This window comes from Balaenoptera acutorostrata, chromosome 10 (assembly GCF_949987535.1).
Source record: "Balaenoptera acutorostrata chromosome 10, mBalAcu1.1, whole genome shotgun sequence".
Classification (NCBI taxonomy): domain Eukaryota; kingdom Metazoa; phylum Chordata; class Mammalia; order Artiodactyla; family Balaenopteridae; genus Balaenoptera; species Balaenoptera acutorostrata.
In genome coordinates, this window is record NC_080073.1 from 31,724,445 (window position 1) to 31,746,488 (window position 22,044).

Here is a 22,044-nt window from a genome sequence, read left to right on the forward strand (position 1 = left end):
GGAGATGGATGTTTCCTTGTGTCTCACCTGAAGGCTCAGAACAGTGAGGCGGCGGGCATCGTCGGAGGGCGCGATCACCGGCACCAGGTAGGGACTTTCTGGGATGTGCTCATCATTGAACTTGATAGACACCTCGTAGTTACCTGTGGGGACAGGAAAGACCCATCATGTCAGAGATTCCGGGAAGGTGCTTCCAGAGTGGCCTCTTGTTTCTCTAGCTAGGGCCAAAGTGCCTTCCGAGAGACCCTGGCCCACTCCATGGCTGTGGCTGATTGGGTCAGGGAGGGTCACCTGGCTCACACCAGGCCAACGCGATTTTCTTAGTTGTAAAGGGCAGGGATTCTTTTTTTAATTTCAAAGAGCACTGAAGCACTGAAGTTTTTGTTCTGTGTTTTGCCAGTGTATACGTGAATCCCCACACCAATCACACATCAACATCTGGTGTGTATTCCCAATTTCTCTCCAAAGGAGAGGCTTATGACAGAGCATTTTATTAAAAATTATATACTTAAGAATAAGAAGGGCTTCATGTAACTCGGATCCCATTACTGATCCTGAACTATGAAGTGTAAGACATAAACTTTGAGAACAGGGGTAGAAGCAGAGTGATAACTAGGAAAGAAAATCTAGTCAAGGCAGAAGGGCAGGGATTCTTAACCTGGGCCCACAGGGTCCCTGCACAAAGGGTCTGTGTACAGTACTCAGGAGATCCATCAAACTCGAATGGGAAAAAAGGTACATCGTTATTTTTACTAACCTCTAACTGAAATTTAGCATTTCCTTCCTTTAGAAAAGTCGACAAGAAACCACAGCACATTAAGACGTGATTTTCTCAACAAAAACAATCACTTTCCAGCTTTATATATATCTTGACATACCATTTACACTCACTGCCACTTAGAAATTAAGGTAGTTAATAGACCATCACCAAATCGTATGATTTAACGTATTAATGAAAACGTGTATACGTTGCTATGTTGCATATTTGTTCCTTTAAAAAGATTTTGATAACGATATTTTATTACAATTGATTTCTTTTATAATCTGAAGTATTTTATTTCATGTGTTTAAAAATATTTCCTGAGATGGTCCCCATGGGCCTCGCCAGATGCAAAAGGATTCGCGGCACACAACAGGTTAAGAACCGCTGATCGAGGGAGCTCAGATGCTGAGGCCACTCTTCTGGGGCAGCCACACCGGCCACTGGCCGCGGGTGGGCAGAGAGAGGCTGGTCAGTGGGAAGAATGAAACAGTTGAACGAGAGCATAAAGCAGTGAGGCCAAGAGACAAGGAGAACAAGAATTCCTACCCCGTTGAGGCGTGGCTGGATATCCTGCAACTGGATTTCTAGGACGCATTCCCACGGGCCCATACAGATAAATTCCTCTTCTACTGGAGCTAGCCCGATGAGTTTCTGTTCCTTACAACCCAACCATCCCCAAACAAGGAAAACGTCCTCCACTGGCCCCCGAGTACCTACCAGGCTCTTGGGCAATGTAAGACACACCACATGATCCGTTTTTATGGTCATCAAACGTAATCTCGGCCTTACTGGGGCCCTCAACAGCGATGGAGAGGCCCCCGGCACCTGCCTCCCGGGTCCAGATGCTGAATTCAGCTGAGACAGAGAAACACCTGGTCAGTGACTGAGCCCGGTATAGGCCCCTCTTCTGGCTCAAACATGGGGTGCTGGGTTCCGTTTGTTGCCAGCCCTTTCCTCTTTCTCTAACCCCAAGCAGGACCCAAGCAAGGGCATTGCTGATGTTTGCTAAGCACCATCCGTGACGACACTAAGTTCACGGGCGATCAGACGTCTTTGGAATACATGCAAACCAAGTCAGAACAAGATGCGAATGTTCAGTTTCAGCCCCACAGATTTTCCCGCTCAGCAGCCACCACTGCAAGGGACCTTCCCAACCAGTTTTATACAATTCTAGCACGTTCCAAAGAACATTAGCCTGCAAGATGCTCTGGAAACGGTTTTATGACCCTGATCCTCTCTTAGAGACTCACAGCACACACCCATAAATTACAGGCTCCGAGAAGTCCCTCAGTAAGACACTTGCTGAGCTTTGGGTAAGCAATTCCCAAATGTCTTTAGCCACGGAAGCCTTGCTTTAAAGAATGCCTCTTCACACCATCCATCAGTAACACACAACGTCTTCCTTTCAGAACAGGGTGAAGAGTGCAGGACGCTCACTCCGCCAGGCTGAACTCAATCTTCTCGAGTAAAAAGCCTGCCCAGAACGCTCACCTGGGACTCCTGCTTCTCCTCGCTCCAGGCCAGGGCCTCCTGCCCGGACCTTCTGGGCGCCCCCCTCACCCAGAGGCCCCACGGTGAACTGGAAGGGGCTGCCGGTGACGTGCTGGCCGCGGTACTTGACGCTGACGGTGTGAACCCCCATCTCCTGGGGCACAAACCGGACACAGTGCGAGCTCTTTCCCACAGGCACAATCTCTGCCTCGGTCACACGGCCTGAGGGGCTGGTGACGTGGGCCGACATGTCACTGCTGTCGATTTCTGAAAGGGGGTAGGGAGAAAAAGAGGAGGGTCAGGGCGAGGGCCCGAGGAGGAACCGGACATGCAGGGCGAGCAGCAGAAGGCAAAGCGAGTGGAGGCCAGGGGTGCGGGGTGCTCAGGCTTCCTCCAACCAGGCTGGATGCCTGCCCTCCTGTCTCCCTCAAATCCCTGGGTGGTCACGGCCAGCACAGAGAGTGCAGGGCCCTTCCAGCCACCCAGTGCAGAGAATATTCTGGGGGCACTGACACGTCTTGCCTCGCCGAGCACTTTGACAGCCTTCCTAGCTGGAGCTGAGTTAATTCCACACAGCAGTTTCAAACCAGAGCTTGAGCTGATAGCTACAGCATGTAAATAACAACAACGATGGCTCAGATGTTTCTAAGCAAATGTGACATGGGGCCATCAGTCATGCTTACAGGGGCTCTTTTCCATAGGTAAGGACAGAATACACAAGAGCCCTCATCCCTCGTTGTCAAGAAGCCTTGGCATTTCTTTTAGGCAACAAGACAAAAATGCATTTAGAGGAAAAGGTGAACCCAGGTTGGTCCCAGTGGCAAAGGCAAAACCATGCGTGAGCAAAGCTTTGAGCAAACCGAAGACAAGAGGCCACACTTCCAGAAACATGACGCCTCGGGTCCCCAACACCAGGAAGCAGACGCGTCTGCTCCACCCAAGGTGCTCTGCCATGCCAGCGACCGTGCCTGCACTGACAAGGTGGAGACAGGCACGCCGCATGCTGGGTGACCAAGTAACGCCATCACCTACAGCAGCACGAAACCGCACCCTCCAGCCCTACAGGATCTGGGCAGCAGCTCATGACTCTGAGCCCTGAGGACAGAGAAAGGAAGGAGGTTGAGGGGAGGGTCACCCCACATGGCCTGGGTCCGGAGGACATCTGGAGGCTGGAGGGCCATCCTCCTTTCTAATCGACAAGAGAGGGTGTTTTAGGCAATGATGGGAAAAGTTAGTCTCAGCCAGAGTCATCTAGTACCACTGAAAAGAGTAAGAAGGAGTCAAGGGCTAGACAAAACTTGAGGGAAAGGGTGACTGACCACATCACACAAAGATAAGAGACAAATAGGCAAAGGGAACAGGAGAGAGAATTCCCCAAATGAGAAATGTGAAGCAAACGAAAACACAGTCCGCTCGTCTAGTGACCAGAGAAATGGAACTGAAAACTGGATACCGTATCTTTCCATCAGATTGATCAAAGTGAGAACCAAAGACAGTGGCCAGTGCTGGTGGGGAAACAGAGAAACAGGCATCAATTCGTTTTCTGGAGGACAGGCTGCCAAGGCATAGCAGCATCTGAAACGTATCGGCCCAGCAATCCCACTCCCGGGCATCCATCCGAAGTGATGACAGATGTCACAGAGCACTGATTAAGGGGGTCGAGGGATGGAGATGAGCATACAGGAAATGAGAAAACCCAACGAGGACATGCACCTAGACGTGAATTGGAATCTTATGCAGTCATGAAAAGGATGATGGGGAAGTATACTTTGGTGTGGAAAGATGCCCACAGTACAGTGAGTGAGAAGTGCACCAGAGGGATCTGAGACCGAGCCCGTGTGTCTAGGAGGCTGGAGGCATCCAGGCTCCAGCGCTGGGCCTGAAACGTGAACCACAATCTCCCTGGACGGTGGGATATGAGGTGAGACTTACTTCCCCTGTTTTTGAGCACCTGAACTTTTTATGATCACAATCAACACGGTGCGTTTTAAGTGATTCTTAGTCTGGACGCTACAGTAATGAGGTTTTTACCAACGGTGTGTCTAGAAAGGAAGAACCCATCAGGTAATGCTGAGAAGGCAGAGCAAGAGATATACCACAAGTCAGGAAAGACGGGAGACGCAGTGTGGACCTTCCTCTGGAAGCTAGAAGCTCATCACAATATGAGCTTCATCTGAAGACGATTTAGATTTTCTGTCTTCATAGAACCTGCAACTCCATAGCACATGCCAGAGGAGCCTCAAGCCTTCACTTACACAGTCACTTCTTAACAGAACCTGGGCCACATTTCGGACAGACGATGGCTGTGTTGGGCAAAGGGCTAGATGTGGCCCACCCACCCAGCCTTGCTTCGCAGGCCTCACTCCAATTTTGGAAATGAAAGATACGAACGGGAATTAGAAGGATGTCACTGGGCTGACACCTCCTTCCAGATATAAGCATCAGCAGGGCCAGTTCTCTCGCTATTAGTCTAGTCGACAGACAGTAAATGAAAGTCTAAAAGCTTATCTATTTTTCCCCCATGTGGTAAGATAAAGCTATTTTCATTTGGAAGAAGGAAAAGTAAATAGATTTACTTTTCCTGGATGGGCCTCTGTGAAAATAAGTATTAAAAATATTAATGAATAAATAAAAAAAAATTAAATTCAAAAACAGTCCCCCACAGCAGACTTGGACAGTACATTCTGGGCCAAGCCCAGACTTGGTTTCCAGTGGTGCCCACTGGCCTGACCCACGAGCCCCTCGTGCTCACCTGGGATCTTCAGGTTCAGGTCACAGATGCTCCCAACAGTGGCCACAGATGGGGCTCGACTGGTACGGGTGATGCTCTCCTTGACTCTTCCCTCCCCGCTGATCTTCACGGTAAAGGGGCTCCCTGCAAAAACCGAGCAGGTCCTTGAGAGAGCAGCCCAGAGGCCATGCGTGGCATTTACAGAAAACCCAAGCACGGGACAGGGAGAGCAGATGGGGCCACACGTACCAGGCACGTGCTCGTCGGCGAATTTGGTGGAGACGATGTAAACCCCAGGCACGGTGGGGAAGTAGGAGACCTTGCAAGTGCCGTCCTCCAGGTCCTCTGTCTGGATGTCCACTTTGCTGGGGCCTTCCACCGCCAAGGAGATGCCACCATAACCTGCAACACAGTAGCCCGGGGCCGCTATGACAGCAGCTCATCAGGAAGGGGGAGACTGATGAATGCAGAAAGGACCTCCACCCCTGGAAATGCTCCAGACGGCAGAAAGACGGTAACGGTGGCCCCTGTTGGACAGCGCTGGGCAGAGGAGTCAGTTAAATGCTCTGAGAAATCCTGGAGTGAAATACCCTGGCTGAAGGTGACCTTGACCATACTCTCTTCTCAAGGGTATCCACTAATATCCCACCGACCACCTGTCCTGCAGAACCCGCTGGGGGGGACACTTTGCCCACCTGCTTCCAGGAATGGCACATGCTGTCTGGGGGTTTATTACCAGCTGCAGGCCTGAGAATTTGACATTTTTAACTGCTCCTAGCTGCCTCGGATGCCCAGCCAGGGAACCACTAAGACAGCAGATCTAAAGCTTTAATAACCTGAAAAATCAACAGAGAACATAAGCCCATCAGGACCACAAATTCTCCAGCTCCTTGCCTTGGGAAGGTGACTTTATCCAGAAGTCACCAATGCAAGCCCATCCCTCAAAAAGGCAGAAGATGCAGACTCTGGGATGTGGAGTAGCTTGGAGTGGCCCAACCTAATTCGGACCATCTCAAAGAGGAAACAGGAAGAAACTCATTTCCACGAAAGCACTGCTCAGCTGAACATGACTTTGACCAGCTGGCCCAACATTCTTAGTTTGAGATGAGTCAAGGAGACCCTGGGGAGCTGAGAACAATGGTGGGAGTACTGATAATGAAACAGATCTGTGAGTTGTTGTGGCTCTGGGTTCAAATGCCAGAAGCAGACGGGGCTGCTAACCCTACGAGCCTCAATTTTTTCATCTAGAAAACAAAGATAATACTTTGCCACTGCTCTTGGGGCTTAAATGATAATCATGTAAAAGGGTCTATAGCTTGAAGGATGCTCAGAAAGAAAAGAAAGTTGGCAGGATAAAAAGATGGAGGAATGCGAGCAATAAGAAGCCAGTTCCAAAGCGCTGGGCCTTTTCCCCTGGGACCATCCCCCACAGACCTGCATCCCTCGTGTCCACGATGAAGTCAGACATCTCGAAAGTCCGGCCTTCTGACAGGCCACGGCCGTAGACTTTGGCTCTGCGGGCATCCCCGATCTCTGACTGGACCACCATGATGGACACGGGGCTGTTGGCCACGTGGTTGCCATTCTTCTTGATGCTGACCAGGTGTTCACCCACCTCCCGGGGGATGAAGGAGATGCCTGGACCAGGGCACAGATTGGGGGTTATGAGGTGGGAGGGAGGGGTGAAGGGGAGGAAGCAGGAGGGAGACACACTGGCAAGAATGGAAACAGGACTTCCTTCCTGACTTCCCGGCAACCCAGGGTGTCCAAGAGGGCTGTCAACATCGTAAGGCAGAAATGCTTGGATTCTGACCATGCATGTGACCCAGCAGGTTTATCACATCACATTCCAAGGTGCTACCAATTTCCCAGGCAAGGACTGGGATCCCGGGCAAGGTGGGAACCCCCATCTCCCACTCAAGATGTCCCGGCTCCTGCCGGAAGGGCAGTCTGGGCTCACCGATGTGATTGTTGGGCAGCCTCTTTAGGAGACAGGGCTCGTCGCGGCCGGATGGGGCCTTGATGCTGGCCGTCAGGGTGCTGAGGTCAGTCTCACTGATGTCGAGCAGGAAGTCGGCGGCAGAGCCCAGCTTCACCTGAGAGCACCGTCTGCTGTCGTCTGGGAAACACCAGCCCCAACACAGCTCCATTACACGTGGTCACCCTGGCTCTCCAGAGCTCTCACACCACATGCCATTTATAGATGAACAGGCATGAATTAATTACGCAAACTTAAGTGACAAAAACACGCTCCAGACAATGAGCAGACCTAACCAACAAAGAATGACTGCTACTTATGCCTGGTTACAGGGAAGACTAGTAACTGGCAGGAACTGGAGACCTGAGTCCACGCAGACCACATTTATAACCCACTGAGAGCATGATCTGAACACAGAGAGCACAACAGGGGTTAGAAGCAGGGCTCTGAGTCAGATAACCTCCACCTGAATCCCAGAATACCCACATGAACATGGCTAAGCCAGTCTCTCCAATCCTCAGTTTTCCCATCTGTAAAAGGGAGACAAAAATCTATCTAGAAGTGATGCCGATGAGCATCTCTGAGCTCATTTACTCGTGCAATAAGTATTATTTGAAGGCCTCTATCTGAGGGCCTCCTTATTTGGACCCTGGAGTCAGACTGGCACAAATAAGTGCCCTCCAAATGATGTGCTTGCTTTTCCCGGGATTACCAGCTGCAGGAGGAATTTAGCCTATCCAATGTTGGCCTTGCACCCCTAGTTTGCTCCCAAGGAGACGCTGTGAAACCTAAATCTCAGACATGCCTAGCCTGCTGCCCCGCGTCTGAAGGGAAGGGGGCTTATTGGGGCAGGGAGCCTCCAGCAAGTTGGGCAACTCTACCTGTGATCTTGGCTGTGAAGGGGCTGCCAGGGATGTGTTTGTCATTGTACTTGACCAGAATGCTGTAGTCGCCTGGCAGGGTGGGCAGGTAGGTCACTGTGCATGTCCCATCTTTGTTGTCAATGCAGCTGATTTCCGCCTTTGAGGGTCCCTCAATAGCCAAGTCCAGGCCACCTGTGAATGAGAGGAGGGAAGGAGAGCCATCAGGGAGAGTGTTTCTGTGTTTCAAAAGGGATCACCACTCATCCGGGACAGCCCTGATGCCAGGAACGTCAGACTGACACAAGCCACGGGCAAGGGGCGTAGGTCAGAATAAAGCTATTTACATGGTGAAAGTGTCACTGGGAAGACACTCCACCATCTGAATTCTTCCTGCAAGTGATCCTGAAGTTCAATTCTTCCAGATGTGTGGGATGAGGAAGGGATGGAACCCCACGGGCCAATCACACATACGGGAGAGAGTGTCACACACAGACTATCACTGCTGCTTGGGGGCTGGATGCCATCATGAAAATCCCATTAGAATCGCAAATTTAGAAATTCCTGTGATGACAATGCTCATGGGCACAGAGCTAGAATAAGCCACTAAATGATTCATGTGGCCCTGTGGATACATGTACAGGTGCAAAAAGAACAAAACCAAAAATGTTATCTATCAAAACACATGTAAATTTCAGGCAAGTCACATAAAACATTTCATAGTATGAATGTGATTTTAATCAGAACACGAAGGACTTCAAAATTTCTGTTTTGGGTAGAAGACAGAGGAGCTCTATGTAAGAGATTTATACGAGAAAAAAGACAAGACAAATACTACCATTCGAGAGCCTTGTTTTTAAAGGCTTCCCTGGAATTGCATCCCCTTAACTCTCCAAATGATAGCTGAGAACCACAGAACCACAGTACCTTCTCCTGCGTCCTCGGTGACAATGGTGAAGGTGGCGGTTTTGTTGGCCACTCCGTACACGAGGCCCGGGCCATATGCAGAAACGCTCCCACTGTTGGGGTAGTTCACGTAGAACTGGAGCGGGCTCTCTAGGTTTGCAAAGAACACACACAAAGTTGGGACTCATGGGCGGGGGTGGGGGGTGGGGGGGTGGATATTCACCTAACAGCAGCGGGTGTGGCATCTCCTGGGCAGAGCAGAAGGCAAGAGCAGACTCTGTGGGGCTCCCCATCCTAGGACACCCAAGGGGGTCTACTCACTATTGACCCTTCAGTGATCACATGAGAAGAACAGTCCCCAGGGTGTTCCAGACTAGAGGCGGGCTGAGGCAGGGGAATCTGGCTCAAATGGACAAGTAAGGAAGGAACAGCTACACCGGGGCCGGGTGGCGGCGGGGGGGAGCGATGGAGAAGAGAAATGACCCACTACTAGACGGAATGTGACTGGAAAGGTCCTTTGGGAAGGCCGTTTGCCCATAACTTTCAAAGTCTATGAGCCCAGCTGAAGGAATCTATCCCACTGTGGTCCTCTCCACCCACGCCCACTCCCAGCCCTAGGCAAGTACATCCATTTCCAGAATTCAGATGCAAATTAGGAAAAGAACCCAGGGTCCAACAACAGGGGGTTGGTTAAATAAACATTAGTCTACTTGCAGGTCACTAAAAATAATGAGGGAGATCTAAGTATACTAACTTGAGAGATTATCCATAATGTGTTGCATTAAAGAGAAAAAGGCAAATTGCTATATAAATGTCAATATCCCATTATATTAATACCCTATATAACAGTAACACCTATTATAATACCTATATAATAATATATACCCATTATAATATATTCCTATGTAATATTAATACCATTATCCCAGTCTAAAATAGAACAAAATTGCATGCATATTTGTAGGTACAGAGAGAGACATTTGAAAAGATACACACACCAGCATTGGAAGTAGAAGGAAAACGGTAGAAAGACATTTTTACTTTTTCTGTATCTGCATCTTTAGAACGTTTAAATAGAAGCAGATAAATACATTTTTGCTTTAAACACATAGTATCCATACACATACACATAAACTAAAGCAAACATCAAACTAGGAGAAATATTTGCAACTCCTATCACAAAGGGCTAATCTCTCCAATATTTAGACTGCTCTCAGAAACTGATATGACACAGGCCAATAATCCAAGAGAAAAACTGAGCCAAGGATACAAACGTCCAGTTCAGAGAAAGAGAAATACAAATAGCATTGATACTTAGCCATATAGAAAGTTGCTCAATTTCATTCACAGGAGAAATACAAACAAAGCAATACTGTTTTTTAAACTATCAGTCTGGCAAAGATCCAAAAATTTGATAGCCCATTGCACTGGCAAATTGGTGGAAAAGCAGGTGCTCTCCTACATGGCGGGTGGGTATGTGAACAGGAAGAGATTGGGTGAAGGGCGCTTTGATGAGATCTGTCAGAATTGCAGGGCTGTTGCCTGTGCCCTGCAATTCCTGCCCTGGGAACCAAATATCTCAGATACACCCTGGCAGGTGTGAGATGATGGGTGTGCAAGGCTATTCACTGCAGCAGGACTAGTAATCACAAAAGGTGGGGAAGAACCCAATTGTCCTCCAGTGGGAGAAATGGTTCATGTGTAACGTTCACCCAAACGGCCGGACACCATGAACACTCTCTACTATTCAGATGCGCAAAGTTCTCCAAGATATCCTATTAGATGAAAAGGGCCAGGTCAGAATAATGTGTAGCGTAGGCAACAAAGGGAGAGGGATTAAACATCTGTATTCCCATCTGTTGTAGAGTCTTAAAAATATTCTGAAATCTAGCATAAAACATCAATAACAGTCAGGTTCAAGGAGAGGGCAGATGGGGGATATGGGTGGGAAGGAAACCTTTCTCCACATCATTTTTAAACTATGTAGATAGATTATGTACTCAAAAAAAAAAAAAAAAAAAGAACAAGAGTAACACTGTGCTGGTTGATGGACATGAAACTTGAGCTGGCTTTCCTTGTCAAGGGCAGTGTGACAATAAGGCAGCTTGTCCTCTTCTCACAACCTCTTCTCCTGTCCCACGCTGCTCTGGGCTCTGCAGGCCCGGCTGGGAAGTCCCTTGATGTGCCTCACGTTTTTCTCCCAGCTCACCCTTTGGCCATGCTTGGCATAGTGACAAAGACAAACAATCGCAGACCGAAGGGCCCGCACTGTGGCCCGGGACACTTAGCTGTGTCATCCCTGCTGGAAATTAGCTGGATCTGCTGGGGTCACAGCCTGTTTGGTTTTGCAGGGACGCCCACACTGCATTCCCAAATCTGCCACTGAAAACCACACAGCAGGTGACTGAACGACTGACTACAGTCTCCCAGATGTTCACGTCCTGAACCCTGGAGTCCTGCAGGGCCAGTCAGCCAGGGCGCTGAGCCCGACTTACCAGGAATGTGGCTGCCCATGTATTTGATGTGCATCTCGTGGAGGCCGACCTCAGTGGGAGCGTATCTGACAGTGACCGTGCCATCCTTGTTGTCCACAATCTCAGGTGTGGCTGTCTTCCCAGAAGGCATGTGGACCTCTCCTGTTGGAGCACATGGAGACAGGGCAGTGAGCCCACCAAGACTTCCCCCAAGAAGCTGAGCACAGAGGCACACGTGGCCTTCACAATAAAGGTTTTCAGATACAAGAACACTTCACCGTTGCCTAAAACACCACGTTCCACAACCGGAAGCAGAGACGTACCTGCCTTTATTTTGTTCTATTTTGTTTCCACAAAATGCAGCAGGCAACTCACAAGTAAAGGGTCTTCTACTTTTGTAGTGACAAATTAGAAGCTCAAACAGGACTTGAGAAGACCATGAGACCAATCGGATTGGCAAAGCGTCAACTCAAAGAGAAGCAGGCATTGAAAGGAGGCTAGGAGAGGAAGTAACTCTAGTACAACAGACCTCAGTGTCAATGTCACATCTGGAAAAGTGGAAGAATAAGAGAAGGCAAGAAAAGGGGGGAGTAGGAACGTGATGGTCGAGAGCGATCTAAACACAGCGGTTCTCCCCCTACAGAGCATCTCCGGCCCTCTCTCCAGGATGCAAGTTATAAATGAACCACCTCTTCTGAGATACACATATACACACAGAACATTCTGCAATCCCATGGGCTCATGGACTGACCCAGGGATGCTGGGTTCCGGACCCCAGGTCTGGGGGACATGTGGAACCAGCTCCTGCGCACTGTTTGGAGAGCTAGTGCAAGCGAGTGAGAACAAGACGGCTTTCATGACAGTGCTTACCGGTGATTTCTCCTTTCCTGACTGCAAACGGAATGACCAAGTCGAAAGGCTTAAACCCCAGGCCATTCATGTCACTCACTGGGACATAGGCCTCTTCAGTTACCTAAAAACAGGAAGCAGCGGTCACTGGGTAAAGTGGACAACAGTGTGAGCTGGGGAAGTTACAGGGGGCAGAGCAACTGGGAATTTTGCAAGCGCGTACAGCCAGGATTTGGGGATGCGGCTGTCCATGCATTGCGGGCTTTGGCTAACGGGCTCCGGGGCCAGAGCAGAACCTGAAGAATTGGAGGAATCATGCTGACCAATTGCTAAAAATCCCTAGGCTGTTTGCTTGTGAAATTCCCAGCAGCGCCCATGGGAAAGCGGAAAAGTGAGAGACAGCAATGTCTGTGAGTCCCAAGAGGTTCCACCTGGAAAGGTTTAGTTGCCTGTGGCCTGGAAAAGAAGGTGCGTTTTAAGTGGCAGAAAGTAGCAGCGGTGGCTTTCCCCCTGAACAGAAACCAAATGTGCAAGTGGTGGCTTTTAGAGTCAGCAGGAGGGCTGAGACAGCTGTCCATCTTTCTCTTTAAACGTGGAGACAAACTGCACCGAGCGTGATCACAGACATGGTGGTGGGCGATTCGTGGAGCGCGTACGATGACACGGGTGGGTCTCATTACAGAGAAAGCCGGGATCATTGTGATGCACTGATCAGTGGGGACAAACCAATGACCAGGACACCCAGAGGGCTTAAGCAATCCCCAAAAGCAGGCTGCAGCTTTTCTGCAATGAAGGCTGAGTAAACAAAGACATGGAAAAGGGAAAAATAAAAACAAAAACCAAAAAGTGTACCCAGGGCCTGAATCCGGGGGGACATGCATTTACCGGTGCCTCCTCCACAGCTGCGACTTCCCCATCTGTGGCCTGGTCAGTGGCAAATGGAAATTAGTTGGGAATCACATTGAGGGGCATCGCGACTCAGTAGATTCTACAACCCGAGGGCTGCTTCCTCCCCCATCTGTCTTGCATAGCAGAGAGCTACTCCCTGTAGTGGGAGCCTACCTTCTTCCCACCATTGTGGAGAGCAAGTTGGCATTTCCTCTTCAAATGTCAAATCCACACGCCCTCTGAACCCATGACCCACTTTAGGGAAGCAAGCCTATAGAAATACTGGCAGGAAAGTCTATAGGTAAGTCATGTGTGCCAAGGATTTTACTGGAGCCATTCCCTGTTGGGAAAGGCTGAAATAACCTAAATGTCCATCTGTAAGGGAGTCGGTTAAGTAAATTACATAAGTCTGTACAGTGGACCCCGGTGCAGCCATTCTGAAGAGGCGATCAAGTCAGATCAATTAATATGGAAGGGTATTTACAGCATCTCGAGGGAAGGAAGCAAGTTGCAAAGCAATGTGCATGGTTAATCTCATGCACAAAACTGACATGTTTCTTGTATGTCAGGAAAAAACCTAATGCTGGTCATCCCTGGAGCATGAAATTGGGAAAGGGGTCTCTTGTTACTTGGTATGTGTCTATAGTTATGTTCTAAAAGTTTTTATAAATTCATTTTTTAAAAGCCAGAGACTTTGTGTTCCTGATCCAATCACCCTGATAAGGGATGGGTCCCCTCTCAGTTCCCTCTTCTTCCACAATAAAAGAATTGGAAAGCCTCCCTTCTGGAGGAAAACTTCCGTGCCCATGTTTAGCCCCTTTTGTGTATTCTGGCATCTCAGAAAGGGGGCTTCACTTACAAAGGCAGCTTTGTAAGCTTCAACATTTGCAACAGCCCTATCCCCCACCCTCTGGACCATCTCAGGTTGGGCGACTCCGGGACACATCAGTCGGGAAGATCTTTCAGTGGCTACGCTATAGCCTTTGATCAGTGACTTCTTAACAGTGACAGGCAGAGAAGCTGCTAGACCCGTGACTTGCTGTGCACGTTTGTGAGATGTATTTAACTGAACCAGCCTGCTGGGGTTCCTGCAGACATTTGCTGCAAAGGCAGTACAGCGTGTTCAATGTCCTTTTGGCCCCAAGTCTACAGGGGAAGACAGCAAACCTAGCCCCAAGAGGCCAATGAATAGAAAGTGGGCCCATCTAGGTAAGGCTGGAGGAAGCTAGGAATGGGAGAATGAAGACCTAAAGCAAGTGCCCTGAGTGTCATCCCTTTCTGCCTTCAGCAGTTGTTAGGGGGGTAGTGCGTTTACACGAAGGATCCTTGCTTTGTGTGCATTCCGGGGCTGAATGGACATTCATTCCTAATGAGTCTGGTGGCCTCCACCACAGGTTTCTGACTCATCTGCTAAAACGGTCCTTGGTATTTTCTTCCTGATTTCCTCACTCACACCCTCCAAACGTGGTCTCTTATCTCCCGCTCATCCCACCAGCAGGGCTGTGACCTCTGCCCAATTCTAACCAACCAGATAAAAACTCCTGTGGGCTAAAAACAGATTCTTAAAACTACAACTGGGACTTCTCTGTAAATAAGAAGGACATAAACTTTCTAGCTGCATCTTTTTCTCCCCTGAGGAGAAAAATACTCCCAAGTTAACAGTGCCAAAAGTGTTTACATCCTTGAGACATAAAAAGGATCCAGGTCTCTGGCACAACGTTTACAGATAAACAAACATCTATGGAAAAGAATAAAGGTACAGCAGATTATAGAGTGGGAGACAGACATGGGCTTCTGTCTGGAATGGAGTCTCCGTGTCCTTCTCTGCTGCTGCATAAAGTGAAATCATTAGATGGAGCTTTGTAGGCTGTGCATGGGGCCAGGCATTGAGTTCTGTAAACTTTGTGGTCTGCTGCCCGTGGCATCAAAGGACACAGGTGGGGATGGCGCTCAGCAGCTGTCCAGAGCAGGCAGTCTGGGTTCAGTGGACTTGAGTCTGATCCCCGCTCCTATACAGCATTTGTAAAAGGGCCAACAATGCTTAGTTTTAAGGGTTAAATGAAGGACTGCTCCTAAGGTTTCTAACCCCTTTCCTGGTTGAAGAACCTTAATAATCAAAGGAAGATCTAAAAGTCACTCAGATTTCAAAATTAAAGGGCCTAGCCATTCTCTGGCTCAGAGGTTTTGCATAATGGTTTTCTTTTATTCCAGATGTTCCTAGCTTCAAAAAGACAAGTTATTTCCCCCTCATCAACAAAGTCTGAATCTTTCCAAAACACAACTGGAGGTACTTTGAGTCCTGGGATATCAGAGTCAAGTCTCCAGACATAACAGCCTCGGGAACCTCTCTCCTCCGAAGAACTAGCAGGATGAAAAACCGTAATGTTTTACTTATAGATGTTTTTGTCAAAGTGTATCTTTCTGAGCTGGGCTTAGGCCAGGACATTGCCTAAGATCCTTAAGCATGATGGACACTTTGGTTACCAGTGATTTCCTAAAACCCCTTAGAGCCAAAGGGTCCCTGGGTTTTTAGAGATTACTGCAGGATTCTGCAAGGTCATGACTGCTTAAGACAATTTTTTTTTACAGAAAAGAAAAAAAAAGAGGCGGGGGATGTCTCAGCCAGGGTTTAACAAACAGCAGTCGTTACTGTTCCTGCTAACAACAGCATGCTCTAGAGAAGGAATTTTCCTTACCATGACAGTGAACGGGCTGTTGGGAATATCAACGCCACCAAAGCGCACGTAGATGACATAGGTGCCCGGCTTGGCGGCCGTGTAGAAAATGTCATAGGTGCCGTCCTCATTCTCGATGACATCAGCCTCAGCCTCAGTGCCGTCCGGGGTCAGAACCGTGCAGGTCACTTTGCCTTTCCCGGCGGTCTTGGCGTCTACCACAAAGCCCACTTCCTCGCCAGTTTTCACAGTGGAGGCGATTCCAGGACCTGGAGAAAAGTTTAGGAGGAGAGCATGGAAGCTTCAGCCATGGACAGCAGCTGGAGGCCCACGAACAAATCACACACGTTCGTGTTGTATCTGTGAATGTTAGACCTTCAACTGCCACCGTGCAGAGGGATGTCCCAGAGATGCCCTGGGGAAGATGCTGCTCCAGGGAGCATTCTATCCATTACTTATTAAATAAGGTGTATCTGCAAGTTCCGAGTGATAACCATATGTTAAACCAGCTTTGCCAGCATTCAAGTGTATGGGGATGAAGGTCAACTTTCATCAGCAAACACATATTGGGCATTTTCTTAAGTGCCAGATACACACAAAGGTGAGCAAACCACAGTCTCAGCTCTCAATATGCTCAAAAACTAACAGGGCAGATGCATGCAGACTGGACACCAAGAATGACAGCTCGTTCTGTGTTGGAAACACTGAGGGGGGACTAAGTTATCAAAAAAATAATCAATGGTTCTTCAAAGAAGCATCCTGCAGCACATCTATAAAAAGTTCTATGAATTTATATCCCAGGGTTGCCACATTGACAGAGGGCTTCCTGAGAAAGGGGAAATGGCTGAATTCTGAAGGCTGGGTACCCTTGGCTAGGGAAGACTTACAACCTCTGTCTCCAAATGATGACCCGTCTATCTGTCTGTCTCTCTGACTTGTGGCACCCCTTTACTGAGGATCCACAGATCAGGGAGTGCAAAAAACTGTGAATTAAAAGCACCCTGGCAAAAAAAAAAAAAAGCAAAGTGTGTAGAAGCAACAGGAAGTGACAAGAACATGCTGAGACAGTGAGTAGTAAGGGAAGACTGAAGTTTGGTGCTGAATGACAGACTGAGAGGTAGGGCCAAAGGAGCCCCCAGGCTGAGCAGAGTATCCTGCCTGAGCTTCGGGAAGGAGGAGAGCCTGGAAAGCCAGGAGGAAGTTCCCACCCAGTATTCACATGCCCTCAGGTTAGCAAAGACAACCCAGTTGTCTCTGGAACAGCACAGACCTAGGAGGTGGCAGACTGGCCATCGTTACAAAACTTCTCAGTCTTGTGGTGGATGAGCCAAAAAGAGCCAAGCTGAGCAATTTACAACCTTACCCTGAAAGCCGAAAGATTTTCTCCTTTCAGAAGAAGATGAGATATGAGAGAAATAGGACACATCCAGGGTGGACCTCTGTTTAGTTTTATTTAAAGAGAAGCAACTCAGTTTCATTTCAGAGATGGGGATTCATGGTTTGAAATCTGCTTGAAGCAGCATCAGAGTTGCCCATGATATTCAACTGGTGGTGTCTTAGAAACGGAAGGAACTGTTACGCTCTAATATTCCTGGAGAATTCCCGAGAGACTCAGATGTAAGTCCTGAGTGTTGAGGAAAAACCTAGATCCTTTAATGTGCTTCTCTAGCCCTGGCCTGAAATGCTCTTGAATATATCTCGAATAACTAAACCATCTACTCACGAAAGGCATAAATTTGATGCTTTTCATGGGAGCCACCATCACAGTTGAAATCTCAACAATCACCCACTTCCAAAGTAACTGTAATAGTTTCCACGTGCCTGGCACTGTGCTAAGCACTTTTCATGCCTGACCTCATCTAATCTCTGCAATAGCACTGCGAAACAGCCTCTGATCCTTGGAAGAGCTTCGTGAACTTAAATGTTTTCCAAAAAGATCTTCCATCTAAGTCTGCCTGAGGCTAAGAGTGGTTGAGCATCTTGCCCTGATCACACAGCTATTAAGTGGCAGCCACTGGCTTTCTGATGCCAAAACACACACTGCTGTCCTTGAGCTGCACTCACCTGTGGCCAGGCACTTGCTGGCATCGCCCGTCTGTGTGGCCCGGATGCGGTAGGGAGACAACGGGATGTCATCCCCACCGTAGGTGACCCCAATCATATAACGTCCAGTCTTGTCAGGGATGTAGGTAACAGCGTATGTGCCATCTTTATTATCATGGACGATGGCTCTTTTGGGTTTTCCCTCTTGGTCCTGTGGATCACAGAGAAATGCTATTTAGGATGTTGTCATCAAGATGTAGAAGCCGTTCAAAGAAAACCTTGACACATTTTGCTCATTAATTAATGCCTCTAGTGGGAGGAAAAAAGAATTACCGGCTTAATACATTTTGGGAGGTGGTGGGAGCAGAGGGTCATAGATCCCTCTAACACTGTGATGGACATGGTCAATTTTTAGTGAATTTTCTGTCAAGGGAACAAACAGTTTTAGCTCCAAATCCATCGAAATCTAGGGAGACAAGGGGGCAGAGGCTCCTGTTTCTGCACCATCACCTTCACTCTCCTTTTCCTCTTTACTAATAGGAACCTAATTCTTAGCTAGGTGCGCTGCTTCCAGAATACGAGACACCACTTCCTAGTATCCTTGGCCACTAGGTACAGTCATGGGACTTATGACAAACTTCTGGCAAATGAGAAGAGAGTGGAAGTCTCATGAGGGACTTCTGACAGGGCTTCTTAAGAGAGCTGATTGAGTTGGAAGCTCCCATTGTCCCTTCTGCTCTCCCTCTTTCTGGCTTGCCATGTGGACTGGATGGCCAGAGCACCAGCAGGCTCGTGGTCCAGGAGGAGACCTTAGGGACAGAAGCCACACGTCAGGACAGAGGAGCAGAGAGGTGGCATGGACCCTGCTTCTTTGATAAGCCACACAGCATCCAGGCGCCTTGCCCGGCCTCTGGGCCTCTCTAACAAGAGAGAACTATCCCATGTGTTTAAGCCACTCTTTTTTTTTTTTTTAATTAATTAATTAATTTATTTATTTATGGCTATGTTGGGTCTTCGTTTCTGTGCGAGGGCTTTCTGTAGTTGTGGCAAGCGGGGGCCACTCTTCATCGCGGTGCGTGGGCCTGTCACTCTCGCGGCCTCCCCTGTTGCGGAGCACAGGCTCCAGACGCGCAGGCTCAGTAGCTGTGGCTCACGGGCCTAGTTGCTCCACGGCATGTGGGATCTTCCCAGACCAGGGCTCGAACCCGTGTCCCCTGCATTGGCAGGCAGATTCCCAACCACTGCGCCACCAGGAAAGCCCCCTTAAGCCACTCTTATTTGAGGGTTGACTGTGATATGCAGCAGAACTTAGTCTTAACTAATCCAAAGGGTAATTTTAAACATTCAAACATAAAAAGATAGGAATAGATATAATAGAGAGCAAAATATATGAGATTCACCAAAATGCGGTACGTGAAGCTATACAATCAGACTTCTCAGGCAAGCCTGTTTGCTGTCCTGTACAATTACTGACTCTCTAGTGGGGAAATCAGACAAACATTTGCGTGAGGCTAGAAATTAGTTGTTAAAATCCTGGTTCTTATCCCTGGCTGAGAAATTAGGTCTTATTAATGAAGTTTGGCTCCAGAAAAATCATTCAAGGTTACCGTTATCTGAACAGCAAGCAGGCCTTCCCCAGCATCTCTGGCATCGATCGCAAACTCCACAGGCAGGCTGGCAGGCACACCATAGGTACTGAGGCCAGGGCCACTGGCGGTCACTTTGCTGGCATCGTATGTGGGAAGGACCTTGACCTTAAAGGGACTTGACAGACATACACACCCCAGTTCAGTATAGATACATTTCAACCCAGCTACATCTGACCTCTCTTACACAAGAGACTGGGATTGAGAGGGAGGATATCTACAGCATATAAGACCTAAGTGCCAAATCCAGCAGAAATTTACAACCATGTAACCATCATACAACAGATCAGCTTTCCCTAAGTGCATTCCATGGGATACAAACTAATTTCCAAATTAGTTTGGGAAACATGGGGTTAAACACATTTAACCCACTTTTGTTTTACTAACACCATGATCACCAAAATGGAAAGAAAAAATATAAAAACCGATGTTTCAATATTATCTTGTCCTCTTATTTTCTATTTTTAGTATGTTTTAGATGATGTAAGACCTATTAGTCAAGTAACACATAAATGTAATTTATAAATTATACCTTTCCACAGAGCTAGAGCTGTATGTATATTTTCATGTAAAATATGTACACTTGGGGCACCAGTGAAACTTTTAAATTCTAAGTATGATAAAAAAAATCTTTGGAGTCTCTTCTGAGAGGTAAAGAGCTTAAGCAACATTTTTTCTATTAACAGGAATGAGGAACAGGTTTTCATCCAACACCTTCTGGGAATGCTATGGTCAACCAAATTCTCAATTAAGAAGTAAAAATTTTTGCCCTAATCAGAAAACAAGTTGCATGGTCACCAGAAAGAAGACCTTGATGAACTAACGCACTCCTTAATTTCAGCTCATCGTTACATTAAAGATGGCTGAAAGGAACAAATGTAGGGGGGGCACCAAGAGAGCAGGAGGCACAAATATCAAGGCTAGTGTATTTTAACACCTGTGCAGAGCATGCCGATTCTCAGTGATGCTGATCAGATGGATGGATGGGTAAATGAGTGGATGGATGGATGCGTGGGTGGGTGGACGGATGGATGGATACATGGACAGACGAATGGATGGGTGGGCCACCAGAGCAGTGCTGGTCACCAGAGGGGTGGGCTTGAACCCCTTCCCTAAGTGACAGAAGCTTACCTACGAGGGATCTCCTCATCAGCATATTTAACAGAGACCATGTAAGGCCCCTCCTGGGACGGGGTGTAGGTCACTGTGTGTGTGCCATCCCCATTGTCCACCACGTTCACCGGCTCCACCAGACCTGAGAACAGAGATGAGAGGGCTGAGGAACTGCCTGGCTTCCCCTTCACTCCACCTGGGCTGAGTTCATAAAGGATCACATTCATCCATGAGAGCTATTGGTTTCCACTAATAACACAAAGGCAAGCAGGCCATAATCAGAGGCCTAAGAAATCACAGGAGAGAGATTCCCCAATTCATAGTTGCAGAAATGACCCTAAGAGACACCTTTAGCTTTCTGTTGGCTGAACTACACTCAGTCGGACCTAGAGTATAATTAAGGAGACTGCCTGCACTTGTTGCTGGAGGGCATATGGTGAAGATGCTTGCTGCAGACAAGCATCCTTTCTAGCTGGTTAGGCATGCTTGGGATGTGGCAATTTTACTCTACAGCCAAGAAAGGGTCAAAGAGTCCAGAACTCTGAACAGCCAAATTTAACCAATGGGCCAGCCAGTTAAAACTTGTATCCACCTTTGAGCAAAGACCATCATGGCAGCAGCATGCTGGGTGTAGGGTGCAGGGCAGGTGAGGGTGCTAATCTCATGAGGGTGAGAGGGCTCTCAATGTGATATCTACAGGGGATGGTTAGAGATCACGTTAAAGCATAATCAAGGCATGCATTAGGTTGGTAGATTCTAGATCCCAGTTCTGAACATGAGTGTCAGGATGCGTCAAGTGAAGGGTAGATTAATCAAAGTGTGGCATACTCATTAAGCAATGCAGATGAGGCAGGTACAAGGCAATTTCAGAGGTAAGGCCAGCAAGAGGCATTCGGGTTACATAAATCAGAGCAGCAGCTAATAGGAAAATGCAAACCTGTCTCCATAAAGTCACCCTTCAGGTCCCGTTTAAAGAACTCTGACATGGCTTTCAAGGGGCTGAGCCTTGACTGGGAATCCGTCTCATCAGCTAAAATTAAAAGGCTGTTATTTCAGAGTCCTCTGTAATAGACGTAGATATCTCAGCAAAGCTTTTCTCTCTTTCTCCCCTCTGCCCTGCCCTGTCTCCCTCTCTCTCTGTCCCTCTACCACACACACACACACACACACACACACACACACACACACACACACACACACACACACACAGGTCTTGAAGCTCAGTAACTTTGTGGAATCAGATTCCAGCCCTATGACTTCATTTCCCCCAAAACTATTTCTGCTCTGAGCTTCAAAGGGCATAACCTCCTGCTGAACCCCATTAAGGAGAAAGTTCCTCTTCAAAGAAGGAAGCCCTCATTTGCCACTTCTGTGAAGCCAAGAACACATCACTGAGTAAAAATCCAGATAATTTAAGAAATTAGGCAGAGAATGGCACATTTTAAATGCTGGAAGAGGAAGTGTGATCACCTACTGAAAAAGGTAAATTTCAACGTTCATCAGGGCTTGTCCCAAAATGGCCTGCTAGCCTCACCCAACCCAAATTCCAGGCTGCAAAAGGGGAGGCCAAATTGCCAACAAAGCCCATTCCCCAAGAGACCACCTCTCTCCAGGGAGCTGGGACAAT

At 48.1% G+C, this 22,044-nt stretch overlaps 1 protein-coding gene across 4 annotated transcripts in view; it reads right to left on the bottom strand.

The window, feature by feature from the left end:
* The window catches only part of FLNB (filamin B), a 151,689-nt gene that overhangs the window by 27,719 nt on the left and 101,926 nt on the right, over window positions 1-22,044 (bottom strand). The window contains exons 26-42 of one of the 4 annotated variants that reach the window (XM_057554651.1): window positions 21,355-21,447; window positions 20,436-20,559; window positions 19,266-19,422; window positions 17,680-17,869; window positions 15,637-15,884; window positions 12,905-12,976; window positions 12,074-12,176; window positions 11,225-11,365; window positions 8,751-8,879; window positions 7,845-8,018; window positions 6,946-7,104; window positions 6,420-6,623; window positions 5,235-5,387; window positions 5,007-5,129; window positions 2,255-2,521; window positions 1,481-1,618; window positions 28-143 (exon numbers count right to left, since the gene is read on the bottom strand). In XM_057554651.1, coding sequence (XP_057410634.1) covers window positions 28-143; window positions 1,481-1,618; window positions 2,255-2,521; window positions 5,007-5,129; window positions 5,235-5,387; window positions 6,420-6,623; window positions 6,946-7,104; window positions 7,845-8,018; window positions 8,751-8,879; window positions 11,225-11,365; window positions 12,074-12,176; window positions 12,905-12,976; window positions 15,637-15,884; window positions 17,680-17,869; window positions 19,266-19,422; window positions 20,436-20,559; window positions 21,355-21,447 — 2,591 coding nt within the window. The remainder of the gene's footprint in view (window positions 1-27; window positions 144-1,480; window positions 1,619-2,254; window positions 2,522-5,006; window positions 5,130-5,234; window positions 5,388-6,419; window positions 6,624-6,945; window positions 7,105-7,844; window positions 8,019-8,750; window positions 8,880-11,224; window positions 11,366-12,073; window positions 12,177-12,904; window positions 12,977-15,636; window positions 15,885-17,679; window positions 17,870-19,265; window positions 19,423-20,435; window positions 20,560-21,354; window positions 21,448-22,044) is intronic. The other 3 variants (XM_057554653.1, XM_057554652.1, XM_057554654.1) reach the window with 3 other exon arrangements.